We start from the raw sequence: 27,080 nt of genomic DNA on the forward strand, positions 1-27,080 counted from the left end.
CACGATCTCGGCTCACTGCAAGCTCCGCCTCCCGGGTTCAAGCGATTCTCCCGCCTCAGCCTCCCGAAATACTGTTCCTGATTTGGATAACCTTTGCTTGAGAAAACTTTATTCTTCTTCACCTGTATAATTTATTCTGGCAACTTCTGAATGTGTTTTCCTAAAGCTTCTTCCCTGATTGGAAGGAGGTTTAATATTTTGTGACACATGCAAATTTAACAGCCCCTATGTGACATATTTTCTACTTTTGAAGGTGTGAAACTGGTTAAAATGTTTTAAAACTTTTCCCTTAATTGGAAAGGAAATGTATATACATGTTAGAAGATTTAGAATATATAGATAAGCCAATAAAATTAAATAAAAGTTCTATGTTGACACTTTTTGATGTCTATCTTTCCATATATTTTCCGTGCTGTGCACTCACACACATACACACATGTATCCAATGGAATAAACTGGTGAAACTTTGCACAAAAACACGTAAGCCAAAGTGATAATGATTAATATTTGGTAGTGTGGTTTACTAATGCATACTGCTTGATATGAGCTTTCTTGGAATTTTAAATGTAGGTGGAACCCAAACCTTTTTCAAAATTTTACTCTAATGCTATTAAGTTTGTTTGAGTTGTAGTGGTAATGCAAATGTCATTACCTTGGAATCATTCTTTCTCAAATGATAGAGTTCTCACAGTACACGCCAGGAACGTACTGATGGGATTTTATTTGTGTGCTTGTTTGTTTTCATTGAACTGTTTGAATTAAACTCTCAGAATCATTCTTGATGGTTTGAATCGCCATTACTTAAAAAGTAATTATTATTATTTCTGAAAATATCTCCAGTAATTACATCTACACTTGATCTTAGCCAAAAGGCCGAGAAGCGATGAATAGTTACATCTACAGGAAAAAAAAATGAACACCAACTTTTAGCACTGCTTTTTTTTCCATGTGGTGGAATGCAGAATGTTTATTGTTTACTTATGTTTTACATCTGTATTTTTCAGTGTTTCACAAAGAGCATATATTGATTTTTATAATCAGAAAAAGAAATTCGTTAAAAAGAAGTAACAATGACTGAACCATTTTCCACCTGATACAGAACTTCATGAGAACCATGGGTTCCAGAAATAACAGGCCTATTTTGTTTTGCTCGGTGATACATCTTTGAGGTCAAACTCCCAGAGTTTGTGCCGTCTCTTACAAAACAGCATGAGTGGGAATCTGGTTTTCCTTTTTGGGTAAAGTTTCTACAAAGCTTGCTGATAAAACTCATTTTACTTTTGCAAAACAATTCCCTTACTTTGGGAGCTAAACAGAGATGAAGCTGATAACGGGACTCAGTTCTTCAACTTTAAAGCAGAAGCTAGGGTCATAAAGACATGGAGTCCTAAAATACTCTTCCAAAGTACAGTCACATCCAGCTAAGATAACCCTTGGAAACGTTTGCTGAAAACGTGCAGTTTGTTCATGCATCTCTTCCTTGTTGGCCCTTTCCACCTTCTTTCAAAGCCACAGAAACTAGGGGAAGGCCAGGGAGCAGGTTCAGCTCATCTTCACACGAATTCTGAGAAATTATTGAGAATCAAAGAAACCTCAGTGAGACGTTAACAAAAAGTAATCTGAGTGACATCTATGTAAAAGTCATTGCAGAGCACACTAGCTGCTAGACATATCCGGGGAGCTACCACCAATGCACTCCCTTGACAGAAAACCAGGACACCTCTTAGATGAGCTCCTTCTTTAGTGGAAAACCCTTATGTAATTTTAATTGACATCAGTGCAAATTAGCCTGTATTGAGTGAGTGTGCCTAATATATGCTTAATACTGAAACAAGTTGAAGTACCTCATAGACCCCCCATTGACTTTTCGTCTGACATCCCACACAACCAGCTCCAGTTTTGATGGAAGTCACACCATCACTCTAATGTTCTCTTCTATTTTTGATTCCAGCCTTGAAAGTCAGGATGAACTGGTGAAGATAAGACTTCTTTAAAGTACAGGAGAAATCTATTGGCACAGAATAAAAGCACTAATGTTTATTAGAGTTGTGCAAATAGCTGTTGTACTTAGTTCTCTCAACATTGCTTTTTTCTTAATGATGACAATTCTTCACATAATTGCCAAACTAAAGCAAAAGAAAACTTTCTCAATCTTTATGATGCTTTCATCAGATAACCAATATAAAGTATCTTCCAGAAGACTCTGTCTCCTCAGACTTTAGAGTTTGTTCTAGGGAAGTTAGAGATAAACAAAGATGGCCTTAATAAATCTCTCTAACGTTATAAATATACAATTTCTGGTTCTTTTTCCCCTTGGGGCAGTGGGCCAGGTATCATCAACAATTCAGATATTCTGGCCTTTCTCAAAAATGTCATTACATTAAGAAAATTATGACTTAGCAAATTGTTGGAGAAAATTAGGATGCTTTTTTTAGTAGTTCTGCCATCATTAAAAATCAGCTGCCTTCTGGGGAAACTGATGCCAAACCTTTGATCAGGTCTTGAATTTGGACTGAAAAGAATCCCCCAAAGAAGGAGATGTTTGCTTTCTAAAGAATGAAGCTCCAGGGAGGGTATTTAAAACTGATTTTTGGCAGCCATTAACAAACAAGTATGACATAATTGTGTTTGGGGCCAGGAGTGTTTAGAGGGGTTTTTGTTTGTTCTATTGTTGAGAGTTTGGAGGGAAGGAGTCCCTGAACTGCCATTACCCGTGTATTGGTTTGCTAGGGCTGCCCTAACAAAGTACCAGAGACAGGTAGATTAGAAACAACAGAAATTCCTCACAGTTTTGGAGGCTGGAAGTCCAGGATTAAGGGGACGGCAGGGTTGGTCTCTCCCCACGCCTCTCTCCTCTGTGTGTGTCTCTGTCCTCATCTCCTCTTCTTATAAAGACACCAGTCAGGCCGGGTACAGTAGCTCACACCTATAATCCCAGTACTTCAGGAGGCCGAGGCGGGCGGATCACAGTTCAAGACCAGCCTGGCCAACATGGTGAAACCAAAACCCCGTCTCTTCTAACAATACAAAAATTAGCTGGGTGTGGTGGCATGTGTCTGTAATCCCAGCTACTTGGGAGGCTGAGGCCGGAGAATTGCTTGAACCCAGAAGGTGGAGGTTGCAGTGAGCCAAGATCGTGCCGGTGCACTCCAGCCTAGGCAACAAGAGCAAAACTCTATCTCAAAAAAAAAAAAAAAGACACCAGTCATATTGTATTGAAGCCCACCCTAATGACCTCATTTTAATTTAATCATTTCTTTAAAGACCCTATCTTCAAATATGGTTGCATTCCCACCATATTTAAGATTCTTTCTCCAAATATGGTACTGGGGGTTAAGGCTTCAGCATATGAATTTGGTTGGCGGGTGGGTGCACAGAGTGCAGCCCCTAACAACTCTGATTCAAGGTCTTTTCACCAAATCCAGAAGCCTTTTGCTTTGTAGTGGTCAGAAGGGAAAGAGAGGAGACAGGAAGATATTCGTGGCTTTTCCACAAGAGCTGACTAGCTTCTGCAGCAAATGTTTTTGTTTTTCCCCTCCTTCAGTACGGGATAGCTAAAAAGTCCACTCGGAACCTTGAGAGCACTTTGCTTTCTTTCCCTGTATTTCTTTGTTTCCCCCAAACAGAAGTGTGCCTCTGTCCCTCAGCATATTGTCAGTTAGGAAACCGCTCTCCTTGTGTTTGCATATAAGGGATGGGAAAGAGCTAGTCAGTGAACTTGGCCAATTAGAGGCTTTGTAACTGGCAGATACCTTGGAGACCACCAGCCACCTGTTGTGCACCCACAGTATACCTGACCCTTTACCAAGCACGACATGTTCTCTCATTTACTCCTCCTAGCATCCCTGTGAAGCAGGTACTGTTGTCAACCCTAGCTTGCAGATGGGACAAGGGAATCTTGGACAAGTTTGGTAATTGGTATAAAGTCCCAGAGCTGAGTACACTATGGAGCAAGGATTTGAACCCAAGAAGTCTCATTCTAGAACCTTTGCTCTTAATCGCTTCTTAACACCTTTCCCTAGTCTTATTGCTAGAGAAGAAACCTGTATGTAGAGAACTAACCATATGTTTCTCAGCACCCAGTATCAAGAATTGTCTCAGGGCTTCCCCAAAGACCTAGCTTCTAGCTCCAGCTCCACTAATCATTGCTAGCTGGTCTTGACATAGTAAATTAACCTCTCTGAGCTTGTATTCCATATGTAAAATAGGAGAATTGGATTACGGCCATGTTTCTCAAACTTTTAGGCTAGATCCATAAAAAGAAATACATTTTATTTGGCAACCCAGTACACACACACACACACACCCACACACACACACACACACACACACACACACACACTTCATAACCAAAACAAGTGTTTAATACCAAAATATCCATCCTCATTACATGTGAATGCCCTCTGATATTTTCTATTCTAATCTATTTTCATGATTTTTAAATACTAATTGTGACCTATTCTGTTGGATTTGTCAAAAAGCTAAACTAGGTGACCCAGTTTAGACTCCTGGAATCCTAAAATCCTGTTGATCTATGTAGATGTCTGTTTGGAGCTTCTCATATCTTGAATGCATATTTATTTTAAACAAATGAATATCACATATTACAGGGGACAACATCCTTTTTACCTCTGGTATGAGTTAACTGCATCATGGAAATAATAATAATTTCTTCTATTTATTGTGTGCCTCCCATGTGCCAGGGCTTTAAAATGCAGTGTCTCCTGTAGCCTGTAGGTGGTAGGTATTCTCTCTGATTTACAAATGAGGAAACTAAGGATCTGATTAAGTAATTTGCTGAAGGGCCCGTAGGCACCAAAGCTGTATGAACCAAGTCCATTCTAATTCCAAAGCCTTTCATTCAACATTCTTTTCAGAGGAGGGTATATAAAGGGTTTAGAAGGAGAGGTAAAGTCTAAAAGCTACCGCAGCTGCACATAATTTATTTCCTAATAGTTTTCTGTCCCTGGCAGAAATGACTGTCCTCTGGGGTGTGAAGCCACCACTGCAGCAATGATTGAAATCACCTGGGAAGCTTAAACGATCCCTCTGCCCTCACCCAGGCCACCCCCGGACCGGTTAAATCAGAATTGCTAGGGGTGGAACCCAGGCCTTAGTGGTTTTTAAAACCCCCAAGGTGGTTCTAATGTGTAGCCAAGGCTGGGAACCATTGCTCTGAAATCTCAGAAATTAAAGAGCTGTAAGGAGCTTTTCTATTTTACCTCCTGCAAACAAGATTTACTAAAATACTGCTTAAAGCTCTTTAACTTCTTCCACAGAGCTGAAGTATAGGACCTTTGCTGTTTCTTTGGAGCACACACAAAAATCTGATAAACAACCTTGTATCTGCTTTTCAACACCTAGAGAAATTAGAGAATGCTAAGGATGTAGATGAGGAGATGTTTAAAGCAACTGTGGTATTCTGGAGAATCTAACTCCGAGATACTTCATAACTCAGCTCATGTCATTTTGTTTTTTATTTTTTATTTTTACTTATTTACATATTTTTTCAGACAGGGTCTCACTCTGGCGCCAGGCTGGAGTACAGTGGTGAGTCACAGCTCACTGCAGTCTCAAATTCCTGGGTAATTCTAATTCTCCCAGGATTGGAGTCTCCTGAGTAGCTGGAACTACAGGTGCACACCACCGCAGCCACCTCATTTTTTACATTTTTTTGTAGAAGTGGGGTGTTGCTGTGTTGTCTGGGCTGGTCTCGAACTCCTGGCCCCAAGCAATCTTCCCGCCTCAGCCTCCCAAAATGGTGGAATTACAGGTATGAGCCACCACACCCAGCCAGCTCATGTAATTCTGAAAGTCATTTTTGTATGAATGGAGAAGTCAGTTGTTGAATTAGCAGAATTGAGTGTGACCTGTAGCCATAGGCCAAGTGGACTGGGGACAATGTAGAATACCAACAAAGACTAAAGTCACTATAAATATGATAAGCCATTACGTTTTCTTAAAAAGGGCCGGGCGGGGTGGCTCACAGCTGTAATCCCAGTATTTTGGGAGGCCGAGGTGGGTGGATCATTTGAGGTCAGGAGTTCAAGACCAGCCTGGCCAACCCCGCCTCTGCTAAAAATAAAATTAGCTGGGCGTGGTGGCAGCCACCTGTTGTCCCAGCTACTCAGGAGGCTGAGGCAGGAGAATTGCTTGAACCTGGGAGGCGGAGGTCGCAGTGAGCCGATATCGCACCACTGCACTCCAGCCTGGGACAGAGTGAGGCTCCGTCTCAAAAAAAAAAAAAAGGTTGTGGGGGCCTCAGTGAAAGATTTCCACTTTTTCACATGGATTATGGTAACTGTGGTGAAACCAGGAAGCCTCTCCCAAAGCATTTTCCCACAGGAATAGGATGATGTCATTTTACTAACCTTCCGGTCTTACCCAACTTTATACCAGGATTATTGCAGGGTGTGATCTATTTGCCATTTGAAATATAAATGATCAACACTCAATTTCACTGTCGTCTATGAAGGAGTCTTCAAAATGGGGGCTGTGCCATAGTGCTGGGTTTTTTCCACATCTCAAGCCACGGCATTAATAACGTTAAAAATATCTGCAATTTTCATACTTCAGACAGTAAAAGCACAGCATTACCATAACCAAGAACAAATGCGTGCTATTCTCAAAGATGATCGTATGTTTCTTTTAGACCCCTTAACAGATGGCAGGTCCTGAATTCTCCTGCTTAGGCCAACATGGATAGAGGTGCTATGCGTCTGCTCTGTCTGTAGTAACAGCCCCCGATGTTTGACTGCTTACAGAATGACGTGGCCGCACTTCTGAAACCCATATCGGAAAAGATTCAGGAAATCCAAACTTTCAGAGAGAGAAACCGGGGAAGTAACATGTTTAATCATCTTTCGGCCGTCAGCGAAAGCATCCCTGCCCTTGGATGGATAGCTGTGGTGAGTCCAGGTGCAATGTTGCCTCTTCACCTCATCACACATTTGGAGTATTTAGGAGAACTAGTAGCTTAGCTACCTTCACACTCCTTGCACTGAAGGAAGCTTCTTCCTAGGCTGAATGCATCTGCTTTCTCCTACCCTGTTTAAAGTTCAATGCTTTCTGTTCTGAGATGCTGTAGAAAGTGTTTTTATCAACCTTTACAGAGCAACATGTGCCTCCCACTTTCAAGTCCACACGTCTCCATTGCTTTTCTTCTTCTTTAAGGCATTTTCTTTCTTATCCTATTTTTTTTTCCTTCTATGCTTGGGTGACGGTCCTGTTTTCTCAGTCCCCCAAACCCGGTCCTTATGTCAAGGAGATGAATGACGCTGCCACCTTTTACACTAACAGGGTCTTAAAGGACTACAAACACAGGTACGTACCTTCCTTTACTCAACAAATTTTCAGTTGATTACTTGTTAGATATTTGTCCCTGAAACTCAGTCCAGTTAACTACTGATTCCTTTCCAAGGCTCTACACTAATTTACTATAAACTTTAAAGGAAAATCTAATCTTTGCAGATAAAGTCAAGTGGAAAGTGGAATCAATTATCCGGATAATATATGGGTTTTAGAAAGTTTACCTCAGTTCTCTCGTAATGAATAAACTCTCCCCACTTGAATGCATGTCACTATCTTATGTATTCCCTCAATAATCAGAGAGCTTGGTGATGGAGCAGCCCTATATGGTACAGAACCTTTATCATGGATCAAAGTAGAGTTGGAGGGTGAGCTATAGAAGAGAGGAGGAATCAGGAAATGAAGTGTGAATCAAAAACAGAAATGAGATGAAACAACAAACCAGAGCAGTGAGAAGGAAACCAGAGACTCAGTTAATATGAAATACAACTGGGGTGGACGCAGAGACACCTGTAAGACTAGCAGCCATTCAGAGTGCTGCTGAAAGTATAGATGAGTCTAAACCTAGGGGCTTTGCCTGGTGAACCAGCGTGAAAGGACCTTGCGTTTGACAGCACAAGTAATAGATCCCAGAGTAACTTAAACTGGAGTCACAATAGAAAATAGGCCCAAACGGAGACATGGCAGAGCTGAAGAAATATCCAGGAAAATGTTTCCTAAACTATTTAAAGGGTATCATGAGATTCCTCCCCCCTCTGATAAGGTCGTGCCTTATACTCTAAACAGCTGGCTAAATGTGATGTGGCTGGTGCCTAGGAACTAAGGGAAGGGATGAGGCAAATATAAGAGCAACAAGGTTCTACCTGCTTCTGGCCCTGGACTCGAGAGTGGATCTCCCTCTGAGCTCTTAGATGGCAGCAACAGAAGTGACCATTGGTCAGCAAATGCAGAGGCACCTGGGGACGTCTCGTGTTGACCCAGACTGTTCAGGTGGAAGGAAATTAAAGAACCTGCATTATTGGATTATTGCTTCAATTCACCTTCTTTTTTTCTTTCTTTTTTTTTTTTTGTGAGATGGAGTCTCACTCTGTTGCCAGGCTGGAGTACAGTGGTGCGATCTTGGCTCACTGCAACCTCTGCCTCCCGGGTTCAAGTGATTCTCCTGCCTCAACCTCCCAAGTAGCTGGGACTATAGGCATGCACCCCCATGCCCAGCTAATTTTTGTATATTTAGTAGAGATGGAGTTTCACCATGTTGGCCAGATGGTCTCAATCTCTTGACCTTGTGATCCGCCCACCTCAGCCTCCCAAAGTGTTGGGATTACAGGCATGAGCCATCGTGCCTGGCCTCAATTCACCCCTTTATTTTACTAATGCAGATCTGAAAATTAGAACCAGAAGAAAAGGATCTACAACAATATAAGACAAATTTTATATGGAATATAGAAAAATTGCATAAAATATATAAATAAATACCTAGTATACTTCCAGGCCATTAATTAATAGTACATATTCAAAATTTTCATCACTTTTTTTGTAGATTTTTTTAATTTTAGAAATATTGAGTAAATACAAAAGAATATTTATAAAATACACACGAGATGTAAAGGATTACAATACAAAAAAATACCTATACATCCATCCCTCAGGTTAAGAACTATGTAACAATATTTTTTTTTACTATAAAAAGCAGGCCAGGTGTAGTGGCTCATACTTGTAATCCCAGCACTGTGGAAGGCTGAGACAGGTGGATCACCTGAGGTCAGGAGTTCATGACCATCCTGGCCAACATGGTGAAACCCTGTCTCTACTAAAAATACAAAAATTAGCAGAGCGTGGTGGCAGGCACCTGTAATCCCAGCTACTCAGGAGGCTGAGGCAGGAGAATTGCTTGAACCTGGGAGGCGGAGGTTGCAGTGAGCTGAGATTGGACCACTGCACTCCAGCCTGGGTGACAAAGTGAGACGCTGTCTCAAAAAAAAAAAAAAAAAAAACAGAGCCATATCCAACAGTTCCACTCCTAGGTGTATTTCCAAAAGAACTGAAAACATATGTTCACCCAAAATCTTGTAGACAATATTCATTGCAGCATTATTCATAATAGCCAATAGGTGAGAACAACCCAAATGTTCATCAGCTGATGAATGGATAAATAAAATATGGTATATCCACACAATGGAATATTATTTGGCTATAAAAAAAGAATGAAGTATTGATACTTCATTCTTTTATTCGGGCAACAGCATGGATGAACCTTGAAAATATTGTGCTAAGTGAAAGAAGCCAGGCACAAAGGCTACATATTGTATGATTACATTTATATGAAATTCCAGGATAGTCAAATCTATAGAAACAGAAAGTAGATTAACAGTTGCCTAGGGCTGGAGAAATTTAGGGAAAACTTAAACTTTTTAAAGTTTAAGGTTTTTTTTTTAAGTTTTTAGTAATGATTCCCTTTTGGGGAGTAATTGCTAATGGGTATAGGGTTTCTTTTGGGGGGTGATGAATATGTTCTAAAATTGATTGTGGTGGTGATTGCTCAACTGAGTGATAACTCCGCTGAGCTAAACTATGGAATTGCACACTGGAAATGGTTGAAGTGTATGGGATGTGAATTATATTTCAATAAAGCTGTTATATTTTAAAAAACAAAAAGAAAAACAAACAGCCATTGTATTCCCCTCACAGAATTTAGTCGTTCCATGTTGCTTTTAGGAAGAGGAGCTTTAGCAGACAGAACTCCTAATTCCAGGGTCTTCAGTGCGCCTCTTTTCCTCTTAGGGGCTCTGCGCACCCCGAGAAAACTTTGGTTAAAACAATTGTGCTCAGTTACAGACCTTTTGCATCAAGGCAATTGTGCCCAGTGATATGCCTCCAAATGTTGCCGTGTTGTATTAGAGACTTTAGAACTGTGCAGCACGCATGAGAAAGGCATCAGAAATGCAAGATGGTCTGTTCATCTGACATAAAAATAACATTTCAGAAAAGAGCAAGTTTCAGTTCCCAAACCTGGATATCATATGACAGTATGAACATACACCCATGGTGACTTCTTTTGTTCCAGATATACAGACACACACCTACACATGCCAGTTCAGGACAGCTCAAGCACTACCTAGGTTTCTGCCTTTTTACCTTCCACCCTTGGAGACTATTTTAATTAGTATCTCAGTTCATCAGCTCCTGTCCTTCTCCCAGTCCCTCCTTGAGTATATGTTGGGGCTGTGGGTGTGAGGGGTTCTCCCCAGGTCGCAGCATAGTCAAAAGGGTTGGGCTTTTCTACATGCTTTTGTTCACAAAGAGGGTTCAGTATTTGCCCCTCAGTGTTAACTCTAGCAATTAAGTAGAAAATGTACTTCCAGTAGTACCAAAGATGATTCAGTTAAGCTCAGTGGACCACCTCAAGACTGTACAAGAAGCCGAAGAAATGCAGCTGGAAGTGCAAATGCATTCGTTTTACTGCTAGGAGTAGTCAAAGCACTCCCAGGTCACCCTTGAGCTTCTGAAAGCGGACTAAGCAGCATACTCCACACCATGCAACACCCATTTACCGGTGGACTCAAGCCCGTGTTGCCATCTCTGTGTTGCAGTCATCTGTGAGTCGCTGCTGCCCACTGGGCAGATAGGACCGTAGGTAGAGGAGTAGAAAGGCAGACTTCCTTGAGGTTTAAACAGGACTGTGAGCAGTGGAATTTGTATCTGTGCAACGCTTACCACCAGCTTGACTGCTCATTGGCTGTTTTTCTCTTTCTTTTTTTTTTATTTTTTTTGAGACACAGTCTCGCTCTGTCACCTAGGCTGCAGTGCAGTGGCACGATCTCAGCTCACTGCAATCTCCGCCTCCTGGGTTCAAGCAGTTCTCCTGCCTCAGCCTCCTGAGTAGCTGGGACTACAGGCATGCACCACCACGTCCAGCTAATTTTTTTGCATTTTTAGTGGAGACGGAGTTTCGCCATGTTGGTCAGGCTGGTCTCAAACTCCTAACCGCAAATGATCTACTTGCCTCACCCTCCCAAAGTACTGGGATTATAGGCGTGAGCCACCCTGCCCAGCCTGGTTCTTTCAATATATGAATACAGCAAGTCATTTATTTTAGCTTTATAGAGGTGTGGCCTCTCTGAGTCATAATCATTAAAATTCACATTCCCCTACCATAGCTTCTTCCAGAGTATATGAAACTGAAAATAGGTTTGCAGCTCCTAATGTGTATTTGGGTCCTGCTCAATTTGTTACCCCTTAAAGACTGATTTCAGGTAAAAGGGCACCATACTCTTTGTCCTTATTACAAGTTTTGCTAGAACGTTCTTCAAGTCAAAATAATACTGCATTGGTTAAAAAAAAAAAAAGAATTTGCCCATACAGACTTGAACTTCATCCATTGTTAAATTTTTTAATGGAAAATATACTGAATTAGACGTGGTGGCTCATGCCTGTAATCCCAGATCTCTGGGAGGCTGAGGAGGGAGGATAGCTTGAGGCCAGGAGTTCGAGACCAGCCTGGGCAACATAGTGAGACCCCCATCTCTACAAAAAAATTTAAAAATTATCTGGGCATGGTGGCCCACATCTGTAGTCCCAGCTACTTGGGAGGCTGAGGTGGGAGGATCACTTGAGCCCAGGAGGTTGAGGCTACAGCAAGCTATGATCTCACCATTGCACTCCAGCCTGGGTGACAGAGCAAGACCCTGTCTCTAAAAAAAAAAGAAAAGAAAGTATATTGAATGTCAACATGCTATTTCTATAATGTCCACAAACATACATGTGTGTTGTATGTACATACACATATAAACATAGACATATATGTGTACATTTATATTGAAGTAATGTTCATGCTCTAATAATAGCTATGTGTATACTGCTTCCTATGTGCAAGGCACTGTACTAAGACCCTTACAAGACCCTACAGACTTAGGAAACTAACAAGAGAGACCATTGGAGCTACACTTAGTTTTTGAGTTTTGACTGTGAAGGTGAGATAAAGCGACAATGAGATTTTTCATACATTTGATGAATATAATCAGTACATCTAAAAATGTAGAACAAAACCACACTCACATTTTTTCTATTTGTGGAGTGAATATTTATGACTTCGGTTCCCAATTTCACTCTTTATAAATGGCATGCCTTAATACAATAGGATTCTAAACATGCTGGTGGTACTTTAGGGCTTTTCAAGGAAAACAGAATATGTCTAGAGACAAGTCATTATTACAAGAGCTTTAATAATAGAGATTTCCATTCGTGATTATCTTCAGATTAATGGCCCAGGAACATAATTAAATTTTTCTTAACTCAAATGTCAATTCTATAAGTGAGAAAAAATGTATTATAGGTTAAAATTGCCAAAAGGAAATGCAACTATTTTTACCTATCTATAAGTTTAATATTTCTAACAATTCTTTCAATCTTGTATGTTAATCCCGTTATAAAAGGTAAGCATTTTACTAGCCCTTAGTTCAATAAAATAGAGATAAAAATACTGGTGATGCCTTGCCAGGTTTGTATTGTCATTCAAAGTATTAAATTAAGGGAATTTAAGTAAATGTCCCTTTAGAAGTAAGGAGTGTTACCTGTTTGTAAAAGATCAATTTTCTTCCTATACCAACTTCTTTGTCAGTCATAATGGCTAAAATTCTCCAATTTGGTTATACTTTTAACCAAATAATTCAACAGAATTATTAGAAAATGAACCCAATGACTTTTTTTTTCTTTTTAATACCGTTCTCATTCCTGGGAGCATATTGTCTCTCATTTTGCATCAGAAGCAGTGCAGAAAGAAACAGTCTCCCCTCCACACCCCCGTCACATGAGGGCTGACTGGGACAGTGCGAGGACACCCTACTCAAGTCAGCTTAGCTCTGTTGGGTCCCCTCTCTGTGGTCCCTCTGCTCCATACCCAGAGCTCAGGGCATCCGGCCACCTGCCGCCTCCCCTCAGGAGAGTACTGGGCCAGTTTCCTCCTAGGGTTCCCTTCTGAAGCCCTTCACGGTGACTGGGCTGCAAGGACAATTGCTCCGGGCTCCAGGGCCCCTAGTCACTAGATAACCATGTGCCCCACAATCTTTTTAAAATTTTATTTTAGATCCTAACTCTGCTTTCTTCCACTCTCTTTCACAACAAAGTGATTTGCGTCATGTGGATTGGGTGAAGTCATATTTGAACATTTGGAGTGAGCTTCAAGCATACATCAAGGAACACCACACCACGGGCCTCACATGGAGCAAAACAGTGAGTACCAGGCCTTCCTCCACGTGCGTAAAAAAAAGCCACAACTATATATACACCCTGTGGCCCAGTAATCTCACGCCTTAAAACTTACCTCAAGGAAAATATAAGATTAAATGTCCATGCAGAGGGCCAGGCGCGGTGGCTCACGCCTGTAATCCCAGCACTTTGGGAGGCTGAGCCGGGCAGATCATTGAGGTCAGGAGTTCAAGACCAGCCTGGCAAACATGACAAAACACTGTCTCTACTAAAAATATAAAAATTAGCCAGGCATGGTAATGCACATCTGTAATTCCAGCTACTCAGGAGGCTGAGGCATGAGAATTGCTTGAACCCAGGAGGCAGAGGCTGCAGTGAGCCGAGATTACACCATTGCACTCCAGCCTGGGCGACAGAGCAAAACTTTGTCAAAAAAAAAGCCCATGTAGAAACTGTTTATGGAAATGTCATTTGTTGTAGGAGAAATTTCGGAGCTCCCTACATAACATAGAAAAGAAAATGGCTGGCCGGGCGCAGTGGCTCACGCCTGTAATCCCAGCACTTTGGGAGGCCGAGGTGGGCAGATCACCTGAGGTCAGGAGTTCGAGACCAGCCTGGTCAACATGGTGAAACCCCATCTCTACTAAAAATACTAAAATTAGCTGGGTGTGGTGGCGCATGCCTGTAATCCCAGCTGCTTCGGAGGCTGAGGCAGGAGAATCACTTAACTCGGGAGGCAGACGTTGCAGTGAGCTTAGATCGTGCCACCGCACTCCAGCCTGGGCCACAGAGTGAGACTTCATCTCAAACAAACAGCAATTAAAAAAAAAAAGGAATTGCCTAAGTTGTCCACAGTAAGAATGCAATGAAACACTCTACAGCCATTAAAATGCTTTACCAGTTAATGTTAAGCGATAAAGTCAATTGCAAAAGTTTATGAGTATTAAGATGATGTATATGTTAAGAAATTGCATGATAGAGGCTGGGCATGGTGGCTGTAATCCTAGCACTTTGGGAGGCCAAGGTGGGTGGATCACCTGTGGTCAGGAGTTCGAGACCAGCCTGGCCAACATGGCAAAACCCCGTCTCTGCTAAAAATACAAAAAACAGCCAAGAGTGGTGGTGCGCACCATAATCCCAGCTACTCAGGAGGCTGAGGCAGGAGAATCGCTTGAACCCGGGAGGCGGAGGTTGCAGTGAGCCAAGATAGTGCCACTGTACTTCAGCCTGGGTGACAGAGCAAGACTCTGTCTCAAAAAATAAAAATAAAAATAAATAAATATGTGATAGAAATTGAAGGGAACAAGAAGGTTTGAAGACAGGTGTACATGGAAAGCTATGCAGCCATAAAACAGAACAAAATCATGTCCTTTGCAGCAACATGGAAGCTGCTAGAGACCATTATCTTAAGCGAATTAACGCAGGAACAGATTGCCAAATACCATGTGTTCCCACTTACAAGTGGAAGCTAAATAATGGGTACACGTGGACATAAAGATGGGAACAACAGACACTGAGGACTGCTAGAGATAGGATGGAGGGAGGAGTCCAAGGACTGAAAAACTACTTACTGGGTACTGTGCGTACTACCTGGGTGACGGGATCATTCACACCCCCAAACCTCAGCATCACACAATATACCCACGTAACAAACCTGCACATGTATCCCCTGAACCTAAAGTAAAGGTTAAAATTATTCCAAAAAAAAGAACAAGATAGATGTCATTTTAATGAGGTGGAATTATGATTAAAATGTCCTTTAAATGTTCTTAACTTCTCTTTTAGTGTTCTAAAGTGTATTGAATAGTATTTTTGAATACCTAGGCGATCCTAGGACTTTGGTATCTTAGTAGCAGCATAAGATCGCGGCCTGTGTCTGTTCCCACTTTAATTCCCATGTGAGATGTTGCGCTGACCTTTGCCCCTTTCAGCTTTATCTCTCACATCCTTCTCCCATGTCTCACTGTGTGTTCCAGCAACCCCTCGCTCCTTGTGGTATCCTGAACAAAGTCAGTGCTTGGATTGCACCAAATGAAATTGATGTTGTTTCAAAATTTACCGAACTCATATTGTGTAACCTTTATTGCAATGTCCTGAACCTATATCCTGCTGTATAACCTAATTTCCCCCGGGGAAGTACCCCTATGTCTTCTGTAAGGCTCACCTCACACATCACCTCTTTAAGAAACTTCCATTGATCTCCGTCAGCTCCCCATCAGGGTTAAGTGGCTCTGCTCCCTGTCTGCCTCCTTTGCATCTTGAGTATACCTCAGTCATATCCTTAGCATGTGGAATGGTGCTTTACTGTGTGCTTTTGGGGCTCTGCCACTAGATTGGAAACTCATCTCTTGTCTCCAGCCCCTAGTATAGTGCCTGGCACAGAGTAAGTGCTCAGTAAATGGTTTGAACTAAATGACCATGAGGTGACTCTTAGAATGTTTCTTGCCCTTTTGAATCTCTGCACCTGCTTTTCATGGAAACTCCTTTCCATTAGAAATTAATGTTACAGTGGACTTAGAGACTTGAGGGAAAGGGTGGGAGGGGGCTGAGGGATAAAAGACCACAAATTGGGTGCAGTGTACACTGCTCAGGTGATGGATGCACCAAAATCTCACAAATTACTACTAAAGAACTTACTCATGTAACCAAACACCATCTCTTACCCAAACATCTATGGAAATCAAAATAAAATAAAGAAATTAATGTTAACTTGAATGAAACAGCTTCTTTGTGAATTCCATTCATAGGTAAAACTCACTGTCCTGAAAGCAGTACCCCAGCACCTAACCCTCCATGCTGGATGTCCCTGTTGGTATAGTAAGCAGGCTTCATGCTAAAGGAGAGTTTGTGGTTTTTCAAGAGAGTGTGGGGCCTTCTACATTTGTTTTCCAACACTTATACCAATGTTAACATTGACCCTTCAAGACCAATGTTTCTTTTTATATTCTACTTTGCCTATTTTCTCCTATAGCACTGAAATGCACAGTGCAAGATACAACTAAGTGGATTATTTTTTTTTTCTGACCACAACATTGTGACTTTTGAGAAGAGAGTTCAAAAACATGTGAAGGGTTTTAATAAGTAAGGGTATGTGTGGATATGGATGGGTGTTTATGTAGACTAATTGGAATTATTTTTTATCGATTTCCAATGAGATAGTGTTTTGTTGTAGAGCCATGTATCATAAAGAGAAAGTGTCACATCTTTGCAATGGAGTTAGATCATTATTAGAGAACAGTGAAATGAAAATCAGGAGCCCTTGGCTCTATTATTATTTCATGGTAGACAAATGCCAGAGGAATGAGAATCCATTTATGGAAAATAGTGTCAACAAATGCTAGCCTGTTAATTCTCTAATGGTGCCCATGGAAAATGAATAGAAAATTACTTTTCAATGGTTTGAATACCTTTAATGCAATGTGCAAAGCTGAGTAATTGTGTTTATGAATATAAAAGAGAATAATTGATTATTAATTACAGAAAAATATCAATGTAGTTGTTTTCCTTTGTTCTAAAGTGAATACTTATGTTCAAGCTTCACAAAACAGTACTTGCTCTTACCATGTACAACACATTCAGATATTTTATTTTTTATTTCATTTTTTATAAAATTCTGGCTGAGACCCAATAAATTGATTTCATGACCCCACTAGTGAGTCACATCTCACATTTTTAAAAATGTGTTATAAGCTAGGTGTGGTGGCTCATGCCTGTAATCTCAGCACTTTGGAAGGCTGAGGCGGGTGGATCACCTGAGGTCAGGAGTTTGAGACCAGCCTGGCCAGCATAGCAAAACACTGTCTCTACTAAAAATACAAAAATTGGCCAGGCATGGTGGCGGGCACCTGTAATCCCAGTTACTTGGGAGGCTGAGGCAGGAGAATCACTTGAACCCGGGAGGCGGTGGTTGTAGTGAGCCGAGATCGTGCCACTGCCCTTCAGCCTGGGCAATAGAGTGAGACTTGGTCTTAAAATAAATAAATAAATAGTTATAAAACGTGTTATATTTATACAAAATAAATATGATCCATAGAGCACATCAGGCATCATGGATCGCCATGACAGCTGTTATTTATATTATACATATTATGTGCTCACATAATATGCCAGGGGAAAATTCTATTCAAAATGGTAAAAGCAAAGCATCTACTTCACGTCTTTAATGGAAGAGTAAAATGATAAAGTTTTGGTCAGATATTAAAAATGACGAAAAATCTTTTGTCAAGCTTTCAAACGTATGCCTAGAAATGTATTTCCTGATTTTTTGTCTTATTCTTCCAAGGTTTGGGCAGCTATTAAAAAGTATATTATAACAATTATATTTTTGAATTTTAAAATCAAATTTCTTTTAAATTATTAAAAACTACTTAAAAGATTCCGAAACATAGTCCATAGCATAAATCAAGCTAATTTCTCCTCTCTTACTATGGCCTGTTGACATTCCAGCAAAATGAAGGATAAACAGTTATAGCCAGAGTTGCAGCATTCTTGCAGAGAAGAGAAAAGGACTACTAGAATCATCTGATTGAATGGTCTTTGGGAGGAAAAAATGAAACAAGACCATTTCATTTGTTTGCCCACTGATCACAGCTCTGTAAAAACTACATATTTATAAAAAGGTAAATATCATGAAAGAATGTAGAAAGATGTGGTGTTGATGTTCACGGACACTACAGTATTCAGAGATTTTTTTTTTAATTTAACTTTTTTGTTTTTTTGAGGCAGGGTCTCACTGTGTCACCCAGGCTGGAATGCAGTGGCACAATCACGGCTCACTGCAACCTTAACCTCTTGGACTCTAATGATCCTCCTGCCTCAGCCTCCCAAGCAGCGGGGACCACAGGCCTGCACCACCACACCTGGCTAATTTTTTTTATTTTTTGTAGAGACAGAGTTTTGCCGTGTTGCCCAGGCTGGTCTCGAACGCCTCAGCTCAAGGAATTTGCCCGCCTCGGCCTCACAAAGTGCTGGGATTACAGGCGTGAGCCACCACATCCGGCCCAGAGGTTTTTAAAAAAAAACCCATTCCATCTTAACAGACACAGTCCATTGCACAAAACTCCTACTTGCACCGTGAAAAGTTTATGAGGACTTAACATCTCAAGTACTTTCAGTAATTGTTGTTTTTTTCTATTTCCAAATTGGATTTTGAGATTTGCACTCTGTGGGGTTTTTAGTGACTGACAGCATGCTGTTTGAGACCTGGACTGTCCAAGGGCACGTGGCTGTACAAAATCATCCTTCCCTGAGTTAACAGTTGGAGCTGAAAGTCCCTGATCCCATCTCCTAACCTCTGCCTCCAGACCGCAGCTGTGTCAGGCAACTGCTGCCCTGTTCAGTTGTCAGGGTAAAATGCCAAACTTTGAGACCAGTGATTTGAAGAGAGTCTACGTGTGTGTGCAAGTGTGCCGGGTGGGGTGGGGGTGAGTTGGGTGGGAGGAAGCAGCTGTGGAGTTATCTGTCTGGAATGTCTTCTTACATTTACCATGGTAAATGGAATCTTGTCATTTCTATGAGCTTTCTTCCAACATTAAGACAGCTGTCAACCAGAAAGACCCCACACCAGAAACTACTTGCCGTTTTCAGTTAGTTTCATCCTTGGGACCGGACCTCTTTTTCATATGAGTTTGTGTCATTTCCTCAGTGCTAAGTTTCAAATGCACTTTGTTGAACAAATTGATCTTTTGGCATAAACCCATTAGCAGTACTGTTACTTAGGATCCCTCGCAGTTGGTCAGAACTGTAATATTCCTTGGCATTTCCTTCAAATCAGATAACTAAAGTCAAAAGACTAAGGCTTAGTCTTTACACTTATAATTACTGAAATAATTGATTTTTTTCCTACAAAACTGTTCATTTCTGTGAATCTATAAATGCAGACTATTATTCTGTTCTAAAAAAGGTCTGTTCAGAAAATTCTGCTCAGATAAAGGTCATGTAAAGAATTCTATGATTAGGATAAATATGATTTATTTTATTAACTTTCGGTTGTTAAACTTGTTGACATATTTCTGTCCTTTCCTATATTTCTGAATTACTTTAGCTTTGGGATCAAATAGGATATAATTATTTGTAGAGTAGAATAAAACTGCGCATGGATGAATGTATATACAGTCTTATGTAATAGTGATGTAGTTCTATTTTTTTTGTTGTTACTGTTTTTTGTTTTGTTTTGTTTTGTTTTTTTGATACAGAGTTTCGCTCTGATGCCCAGGCTGGAGTACAGTGGCACGACTGCAGCTCACTGCAGCCTTGACCTCCTGGTCTCAAGCAATCCTCCTGCCTCAAGGCCTCCTAAGTAGCTAAGACGACAGGCGTGCACCAACATGCCTGGCTAATTTTTATATTTTTTTTGTAGAGACGTGATTTCATCACATTGCCCAGGCTGGTCTCAAACTCCTGGGCTCAAGTGATCTGCCTGCCTTGGCCTCCCTAAGTGCTAGGATGATAAGCATGAGCCGCTGCACCCAGCCAATGTAATTCTTAATAATACGGGTTTTAAAAATCCATCCTATACACTATCATCCATCCTAGCCTCTCCTGAACCTCCAGGAAAATGCAAGTCGTTGGGGGTGGTTACAATTATAGACAAGGTGGCGTTTCATTTTTCCCAAAGCAAAACGCTTTAGGATCACTTCTTTTCCTCCAGGTAGATATTTCTTTTCTTTTTGTTTCTTGGTGTAAAGGCCAAATGTCTGTTAACAAAGTGAAAGTTTAATAGCTTACTTTTGATCAAATTAAAACTCAGCCAGAGGGTATCCTGACTTATTATAAATAATGTAGACTCTGTGGCATGTCATTAAATATGAATATGTATGCCTTGTACGTTTTCAAGTCTTCAGGCCACTTTACCTTCCTCTTGCTATTTACAAGAGAAAACTGTTCTTAAGATTTTATATCCAAATTTTCATTTAGAACTTGTACCAAACCCACACCTTAGGGGTATTAATCAAAGTGAATGGACAGCGCCTCAGATGATGTGCTGGATGAGACAAAGCTCACTGTTCTCTATGGCTCTTCCCCTGGAGTAGCTCTGGCCAGTGTACCTGACCACAGCTGCGTCGTTCTACTTAGTTCAGTTTGGGCTTCTAGGTCCCTTCTGGGGCTCTGGGTGGCCAGTTACTCTCATTCTCCTATGGAAGGGTTCCACATTGCTCAGCAGGGGTTAGAAGTGTCATCAACTGGCTGGGCGCAGTGGCTCATGCCTGTAATCCCAGCACTTTGGGAGGCCGAGGCAGGCAGATCACGAGGTCAGGAGATCGAGACCATCCTGGCTAACACGGTAAAACCCTGTCTCTACTAAAAATACAAAAAAAAAAAAAAATTAGCCGGGCAAGGTGGCAGGTGCCTGTAGTCCCAGCTACTCAGGAGGCTGAGGCAGGAGAATGGCATGAACCCAGGAGGCGGAGCTTGCAGTGAGCCGAGATCGCGCCACTGGACTCCAGCCTGGGCCGCAGAGCGAGACTCTGTCTCAGAAAAAAAAAAAGAAGTGTCATCAACTAACAAAGGAGCCTCAAATGCACAAATAGATAATAAAGTTAGGTTGGAAGTGGCTGTGAGTTCAGCCTGACAGAGACCACATAATTAAACCAATATGGCTTAAGCATCTACTATGCACTGAGTTCTGGGCAAGGGGCTAAGAATACAAAGATGGGTAGATGGCATTGTGGACACGATTCCTGTCCATGGAAACGCACATTCTAGCTGAAGAAGATAAGCAATGCACCATGACAGAATAGGGAGAGCAGTGTGCTAGGGAATCCACACAAGGCATGACGCTTGCATACACCAGGACAACGTGGAAGATATGGCCCATCCTGCAGTGCAGCGTGGTTCTGGGGCCGACAGCAACCTGGGCACTTGTTAGAAAGCTCAGGCGCCTTGACCGGGTGCAGTACCTCAAGCCTGTAATCCCGGCGCTTTGGGAGGCTGAGGCGGGTGGATCACCTAAGGTCAGGAATTCGAGACCATTGTGGCCAACGTGGTGAAAACCTGTCTATACTAAAAATACAAAAATTAGCTGGGTGTGGTGGTGCAGACCTGTAATCCCAGCTACTCAGGAGGCTGAGGCAGGAGAATCGCTTGAACCTGGGAGGCAGAGGTTGCAGTGAGCCTGGATTGCACCACTGCACTCTAGTCTGGGCAACAGAGCAAGACTCTGTCTCAAAAAAAAAAAAAAAAAAGAAAAGAAAAAAAAGAAATCTCAGGCTCTCAGGCCCCACCTCAGCCCTCCTGAATCACAACCTACTTTTCAACAGGATTCCCAGGTAATTTATATGCATAGTGAAGTTCGAAAAGCACTGCTCTACTGTATTTAAGTTGGGCCAAAGGAGTTGTTATAGGGAAATCATTCACTTTTACACATTGATTTATTTAGTAATTCACTTCCTTGGTAACTATTTATTGGCTACTTACCATGTACCAAGCACACACCAGGCATTATATTTATACTAAGTTCTTCCGTGAAGCAGCAGGGTTTTTATTATGATGCATAAATAAATAACAGCAATACAAAGCTAGGTTGGAAAATAACCCTTGTGAATTAGACTCCTTCCTGCGTGGGCAGGAAGAGACACAAAAGGGCTGACACTTGATTTGGATCTTGAGGGTGAGCAGGAGTTCCCTAGGCAAACAGTAAAGGGAAGGGCAGTTTTGGGGCAGAGAATTCAGCATATGTATGTAAGACATGAACAATGTACTTTGAGAGAAAGGCTGGTGGTTTTGCAGAGCTGAATGTGGCAAAAGGTGAGGCCAGAAAGGCAGGTTGGGGCCAGATGGTGAAATCCTCATGCATTACGCTAAGAAGGTGGGGCCATGTGGTGTTTGAAGTTGTTTCTTTTGCCATAGGTTTTGTTGTTTGTTTTTTGTTTTTGAGACAGAGTCTCACTCTGTCGCCAGGCTGGAGTGCAGTGGCATGATCTCGGCTCACTGCAACCTCCGCATCCTGGGTTCAGGTGATTCTCCTGCCTCAGCCTCCAGAGTAGCTGGTACTATAGCCATATGCCACCATGCCTGGCTGATACCTCAGGTGATCCACCCGCCTCAGCCTCCCAAAGTGCTGGGATTACAGGTGTGAGCCACCGCACCCGGCCTGAATGGGTTCTTAAGCAGAAAGTAACACACTGTGAATAATGACTTATGAATTGCATAAGATAGACGGAGAGGGGAAGAGATTAGAGGCCCTGATACGTGTTGGGAGACTTTAGTGGATGGCTAGAGGGTGAGGTAGTTAGTGTGTGACCTAGAGTGTGACAATGGCAATGCAAAGAGATGGAGTGACTCAATGCACTGAGTTGGAGGACGAGGGACGTAAAATCTAACACAAAATTTCCAATCTGGAAGTCTGGGAGAGAATCGTGGTAATATAAAAATAGGGAAATCACAAGGAGGAGCTGGTAGAGAAGGAAGAAAAATCTTCACCTGGGGTTCACTGCATTGTGTTTGAGGTGCAGGAGGTATAGGAGAGACGTCCAAACACGTGGAGTCAGGAGATGAGATTCAGATCTGGAATTCGCTAAAGGGGGAGACCCCGATGTACGTGTTGGGAGTCATCTACCTAGAAAAGACCAGCAAATAAATAAGATGGTTAAAAAAGAGAGAGTGAGATCAAGGATAAAACCTTGGAAAACACCATTATTTCAAGAATGGGGTAAACTAATCAAGGAGACAAGAGATAGGAGAACTAGAAGAATGGAGGGTCTCAAAGCTATAGGAAAAACAGGCTGGCCAGTGATACCAACTGCAGTAAGCTGTGGTGAATAAGGATTGGACAAAGGCTGTCATCAGCCATGTTTACCATGCTATTAGTAACCTTCCAAGAGCAGTTTCTGGAGGACTGGAGGCAGATGCAGTTTTACAGAATTAAGGAGTAAAAAGTTTTTGTAATCAAAGTACTTTGGGAGGTCGAGGCGGTTGGATCACAAGGTCAAGAGATCAAGACCATCCTGTGGTGAAACCCCGTCTCTACTAAAAATACAAAAATTAGCTGGGCGTGGTGGCGTATGCCTGTAGTCCCAGCTACTTGGGAGGCTGAGGCAGGAGAATGGCTTGAACCCAGGAGGCAGAGGTTGCAGTGAGCTGAGATCGCACTACTGCTCTCCAGCCTGGTAACAGAGCAAGACTCCGTCTCAAAAAAAAAAAAAGGAGTAAGAAGTTTTCCTGTAATGAACTCTTGATTATTTCTGGACCAGTTGTCTAATTTGATGGATTATTTCTTATGGCTTCAATTTCTGCCTTTTGAAATTCGGGGTATTTGGAATTTTCATTTTAATCTGTGCTATATCTTCAATAGAATAAGTTTAGGTGAAAAATAGTCAAATATCTCCAATTTCACACACAGTCATTAAGAGCTGTACTGTGAAGCTCTAAGTAAATGTGTTCTATTCAGAACTGTTTTTATTATCTCATAAATACCTTTGAGTTTTAGTGTCAGTTGATAATGTTGCAGGGAAGGTGAACCCCAAAAGTGGGACTTAGCTGAGAGGGTTCTTGGCTTTGCCCAGGCGAGAATTCAAGGGTGAGCCAGTGGTGTTAGACAGCAGCTTCTATGGCAGCTGCAATGTGCAGCAGCAGCAGAGGGACCATAGGAACTGTGCCCAGAGTAGCAGCTCAGGGACCATTCTGCCATCATATTTATATTCACTTTTAATTATAGGCAAATTAAGGGGTGGGTTATTCAGAAAGTTCTAGAAAAGAGGTGATAACTTCCAGGTCATTGCCATGGAAAGGGGTAGTTAGTAACTTCCAGGTGTTGCCATGGCAGTGGTCAACTGACATGGCCCTGGTGGGCATGTCTTCTGGAGAGGTGCTTTCACCTCTTTCCCCCATTGCAGCGAGTCTTCAGTCTGATTTGGCATTCAAATCCTGCCCATCCCCAGTCAAGCCTGCCTCATACCTTAATAAGAATCTATAAATATTTTAGAGTATTTCTTTTTTTTTTTTTTTTTTTTGAGATGGAGTTTCGCTCTTGTCACCCAGGCTGGAGTTCAGTGGTGGCATGATCTTGGCTCACTGCAACCTCTGCCTCTCATGTTCAAGCGATTCTCCTGCCTCAGCCTCCTGAGTAGCTGGGATTACAGGTGCGCGCCACCACACTTGGCTAATTTTTGTACTTTTTTTAAAATAGAAATGGGATTTCACCATGTTGGCCAGGCTGGTCTTGAAATCCTAACCTCAGGTGATCCTCCTGCCTTGGCCTCCCAAAGTGCTGGGATTACAGGCATGAGCCACCACACCTGGCCATTTTAGAGTATTTAAATCTCTCTCTCCATCAATCAAAATAGTAGTAGCTTTTAAAGCTGCCTACTTTAATGGTCAGTATTATTTTATTTACCAGAACTTTTTCATAATCAAGAATTCAAAGCTCTCTAAAATAAGGGCTAGCAAGTTAATATACATTTCTAATTTATTTAAACCATCATTCTGGGAAAATGTATTCATTTAAATTCCTTAATTCATGGTGTTGAAGGCAATCTTGCAACTGAGTGTGTCCTGTTGCCCATTCTTTCCTCCATCCCCTCTTAGGAACATCAGGAGGTGGTGGTTTAGGGGGGCAGGCAGAGATGCTCCCCAAATCAAAGCAGGGCGTCACTGTGTATGAGGAGAACTTGAGTGACCCCAGCTGCCGGCACCCCTGTATTGTCATTTGTCACTGAGATGCCACACTCTGCGTCTAACTGCCCAGCCTTTGCTCCCCAGTCCACCCCCACTTCCTGAGGTGGAGCCTCCCAGCAGTCACTGCCACAGCTGAGTGATTTGCTCCACCTCACTGTCCCTCCCAAGCCTGGAGTAAGAAAGGGCAACAGCAGATGAAGCCCTTGGCCCATCTCTTTGGGGTCATTCAGGAGTGGCAAATAATCTTTCTTTAACAATGAGTTTTATCTTGTCACATGGCCAAACTCCATTGAGACCCTCTTCCGAGAGGGATCAATTCGAGTAATACTCTTTTCAGGCCAAAGGAGCAGAGTATAAAGGCATAAGTGAGTATTTGGTGTGCATGTTTTTGTAAACAGGTCTGAAGGCAACCAAAAAGACATTTTTTTGAGTAGTAGTGGTTTCGTGAAAGAAGTCTGTAGCATCCGAAGATCTGGCTTTGAAAGATGACAGTGATGTGAATCTCTAAGTTCTTATGTGATTATTAACAATTCCATTTCATTTATCGTAATGACAGTGTTCATGTCCCCAGCTCCTAGAATCCCCTTCCTCTCGCTTCCTTACATCAAATCCTGTCCATCCTTCAAGGTCTACTGAAACAGTCCTCACTCAAGAAGCTTCTCTGGGCTGGGTGCAGCGGCTCATGCCTGTAATCCCAGCACCTTTGGGAGGCCGGGGCAGGTGGATCACTTGAGGCCAGGAGTTTAAGACCAGCCTGGCCAACATGACAAAACCCCATCTCTACTAAAAATATGAAAATTAGCCAGGCGTCATGGCACATACCTGTAATCCCAGTTACTCGGGATGCTGAGGCAGAGAATCACTTGAACCTGCAAGACAGAGGCTGCAGTAAGCTTAGATCACACACTGCACTCCTGCACTCCAGCCTGGGTGACAGAGCAAGATTCCATCTCAAAAAATAAAGAAAAAAGAAGCTTCTCCAACCTCTGCTTATCACCATGCCCGCCACAAGCTGGAAGTTATCCTTCCATCCTCAGCAACTGCATAGCACTTCTTATACTCTCCATTTCTTTTGTGATGCTTAGCATTTGCTACCTTATACAGCAGTTATTTTCTCATTCAGTAACATGTTTATGAAGCACTTACCATGTTTCAGGCACTGTGCCACATTGAAACATGGAAGTCCCTCCTAAGAGAGTTCCAAAAACCCTACAAAAGGAGGAAAGACACATTTTGGTTGAGGCTTGAAGGCTGTTTTCCAGATTGTCAATTGGGCAAGAGCCTTCCAAACTAGGCACACCCTGAGCAAAGACTCAAAGTCTGGGAGCCAAGTGCCTGCCACATCTGGGAACACAGAAGTATCCTCTCTTCCTAAGCTATGAGCTCATTGAACACATTTGCTAAATCCACTGTATTCATTTGTCATCACAATGAAATTTCCAAAGCGTTAGTCCATTAACTATAGATCATGTCTGTTTTTCAAAAGCTGCATAAAAATGTGTCTTTTTTTTTTTTTTTTTTTTTTGCGGAGTCTCGCTCTGTTACCCAGCCTGGAGTGCAGTGGTATGAACTCAGCTCACTGCAACCTCCACCTCCTGCGTTCAAGCTATTCTCCTGCCTCAGCCTCAAGAGCGGCTGGGATTACAGGCACGCACCACCACGCCCGGCTAATTTTTGTATTTTTAGTAGAGACAGCGTTTCACCATGTTGGCCAGGCTGGTCTCAAACTCCTGACCTCAGGTGATCCTACCTTCTCTGCCTCCCAAAGTGCTGGGATTACAGGTGTCAGCCACCGCACCCAGCCAAAATGTGTCTTTCCTTCTGTCCAGTGATAGGAATGGAATGGACAATGCCTTTTATTCAGGAACACCCATCGGCCGCCCACACCTCCTCTGCTCCTGTCCCTTGTCACCCACTGCCTTTCATTCTCAGTTGGTATAAACTCAGGAAACAGA

At 42.1% G+C, this 27,080-nt stretch overlaps 1 protein-coding gene, 1 long non-coding RNA gene and 1 pseudogene across 2 annotated transcripts in view; 1 reads left to right on the forward strand and 2 right to left on the reverse strand.

Annotated features, from left to right (window-relative positions):
* CAP2 (cyclase associated actin cytoskeleton regulatory protein 2) overlaps nucleotides 1-27,080 on the forward strand; it is a 162,399-nt gene that overhangs the window by 105,899 nt on the left and 29,420 nt on the right. The window contains exons 5-7 of the mRNA XM_054492451.2: nucleotides 6,765-6,908; nucleotides 7,238-7,323; nucleotides 13,431-13,536. Coding sequence (XP_054348426.1) covers nucleotides 6,765-6,908; nucleotides 7,238-7,323; nucleotides 13,431-13,536 — 336 coding nt within the window. The remainder of the gene's footprint in view (nucleotides 1-6,764; nucleotides 6,909-7,237; nucleotides 7,324-13,430; nucleotides 13,537-27,080) is intronic.
* On the reverse strand, nucleotides 781-885 carry LOC129039639 (U2 spliceosomal RNA; annotated as a pseudogene).
* Nucleotides 937-10,869, reverse strand: LOC129038921 (uncharacterized). The gene is made up of 4 exons (XR_008503253.2): nucleotides 10,709-10,869; nucleotides 8,172-8,290; nucleotides 2,788-2,926; nucleotides 937-1,564 (listed from the first exon to the last, which is right to left on the reverse strand). It is a non-coding gene; the product is annotated as an uncharacterized LOC129038921 (long non-coding RNA).

This window comes from Pongo pygmaeus, chromosome 5 (assembly GCF_028885625.2).
Source record: "Pongo pygmaeus isolate AG05252 chromosome 5, NHGRI_mPonPyg2-v2.0_pri, whole genome shotgun sequence".
NCBI lineage: Eukaryota > Metazoa > Chordata > Mammalia > Primates > Hominidae > Pongo > Pongo pygmaeus.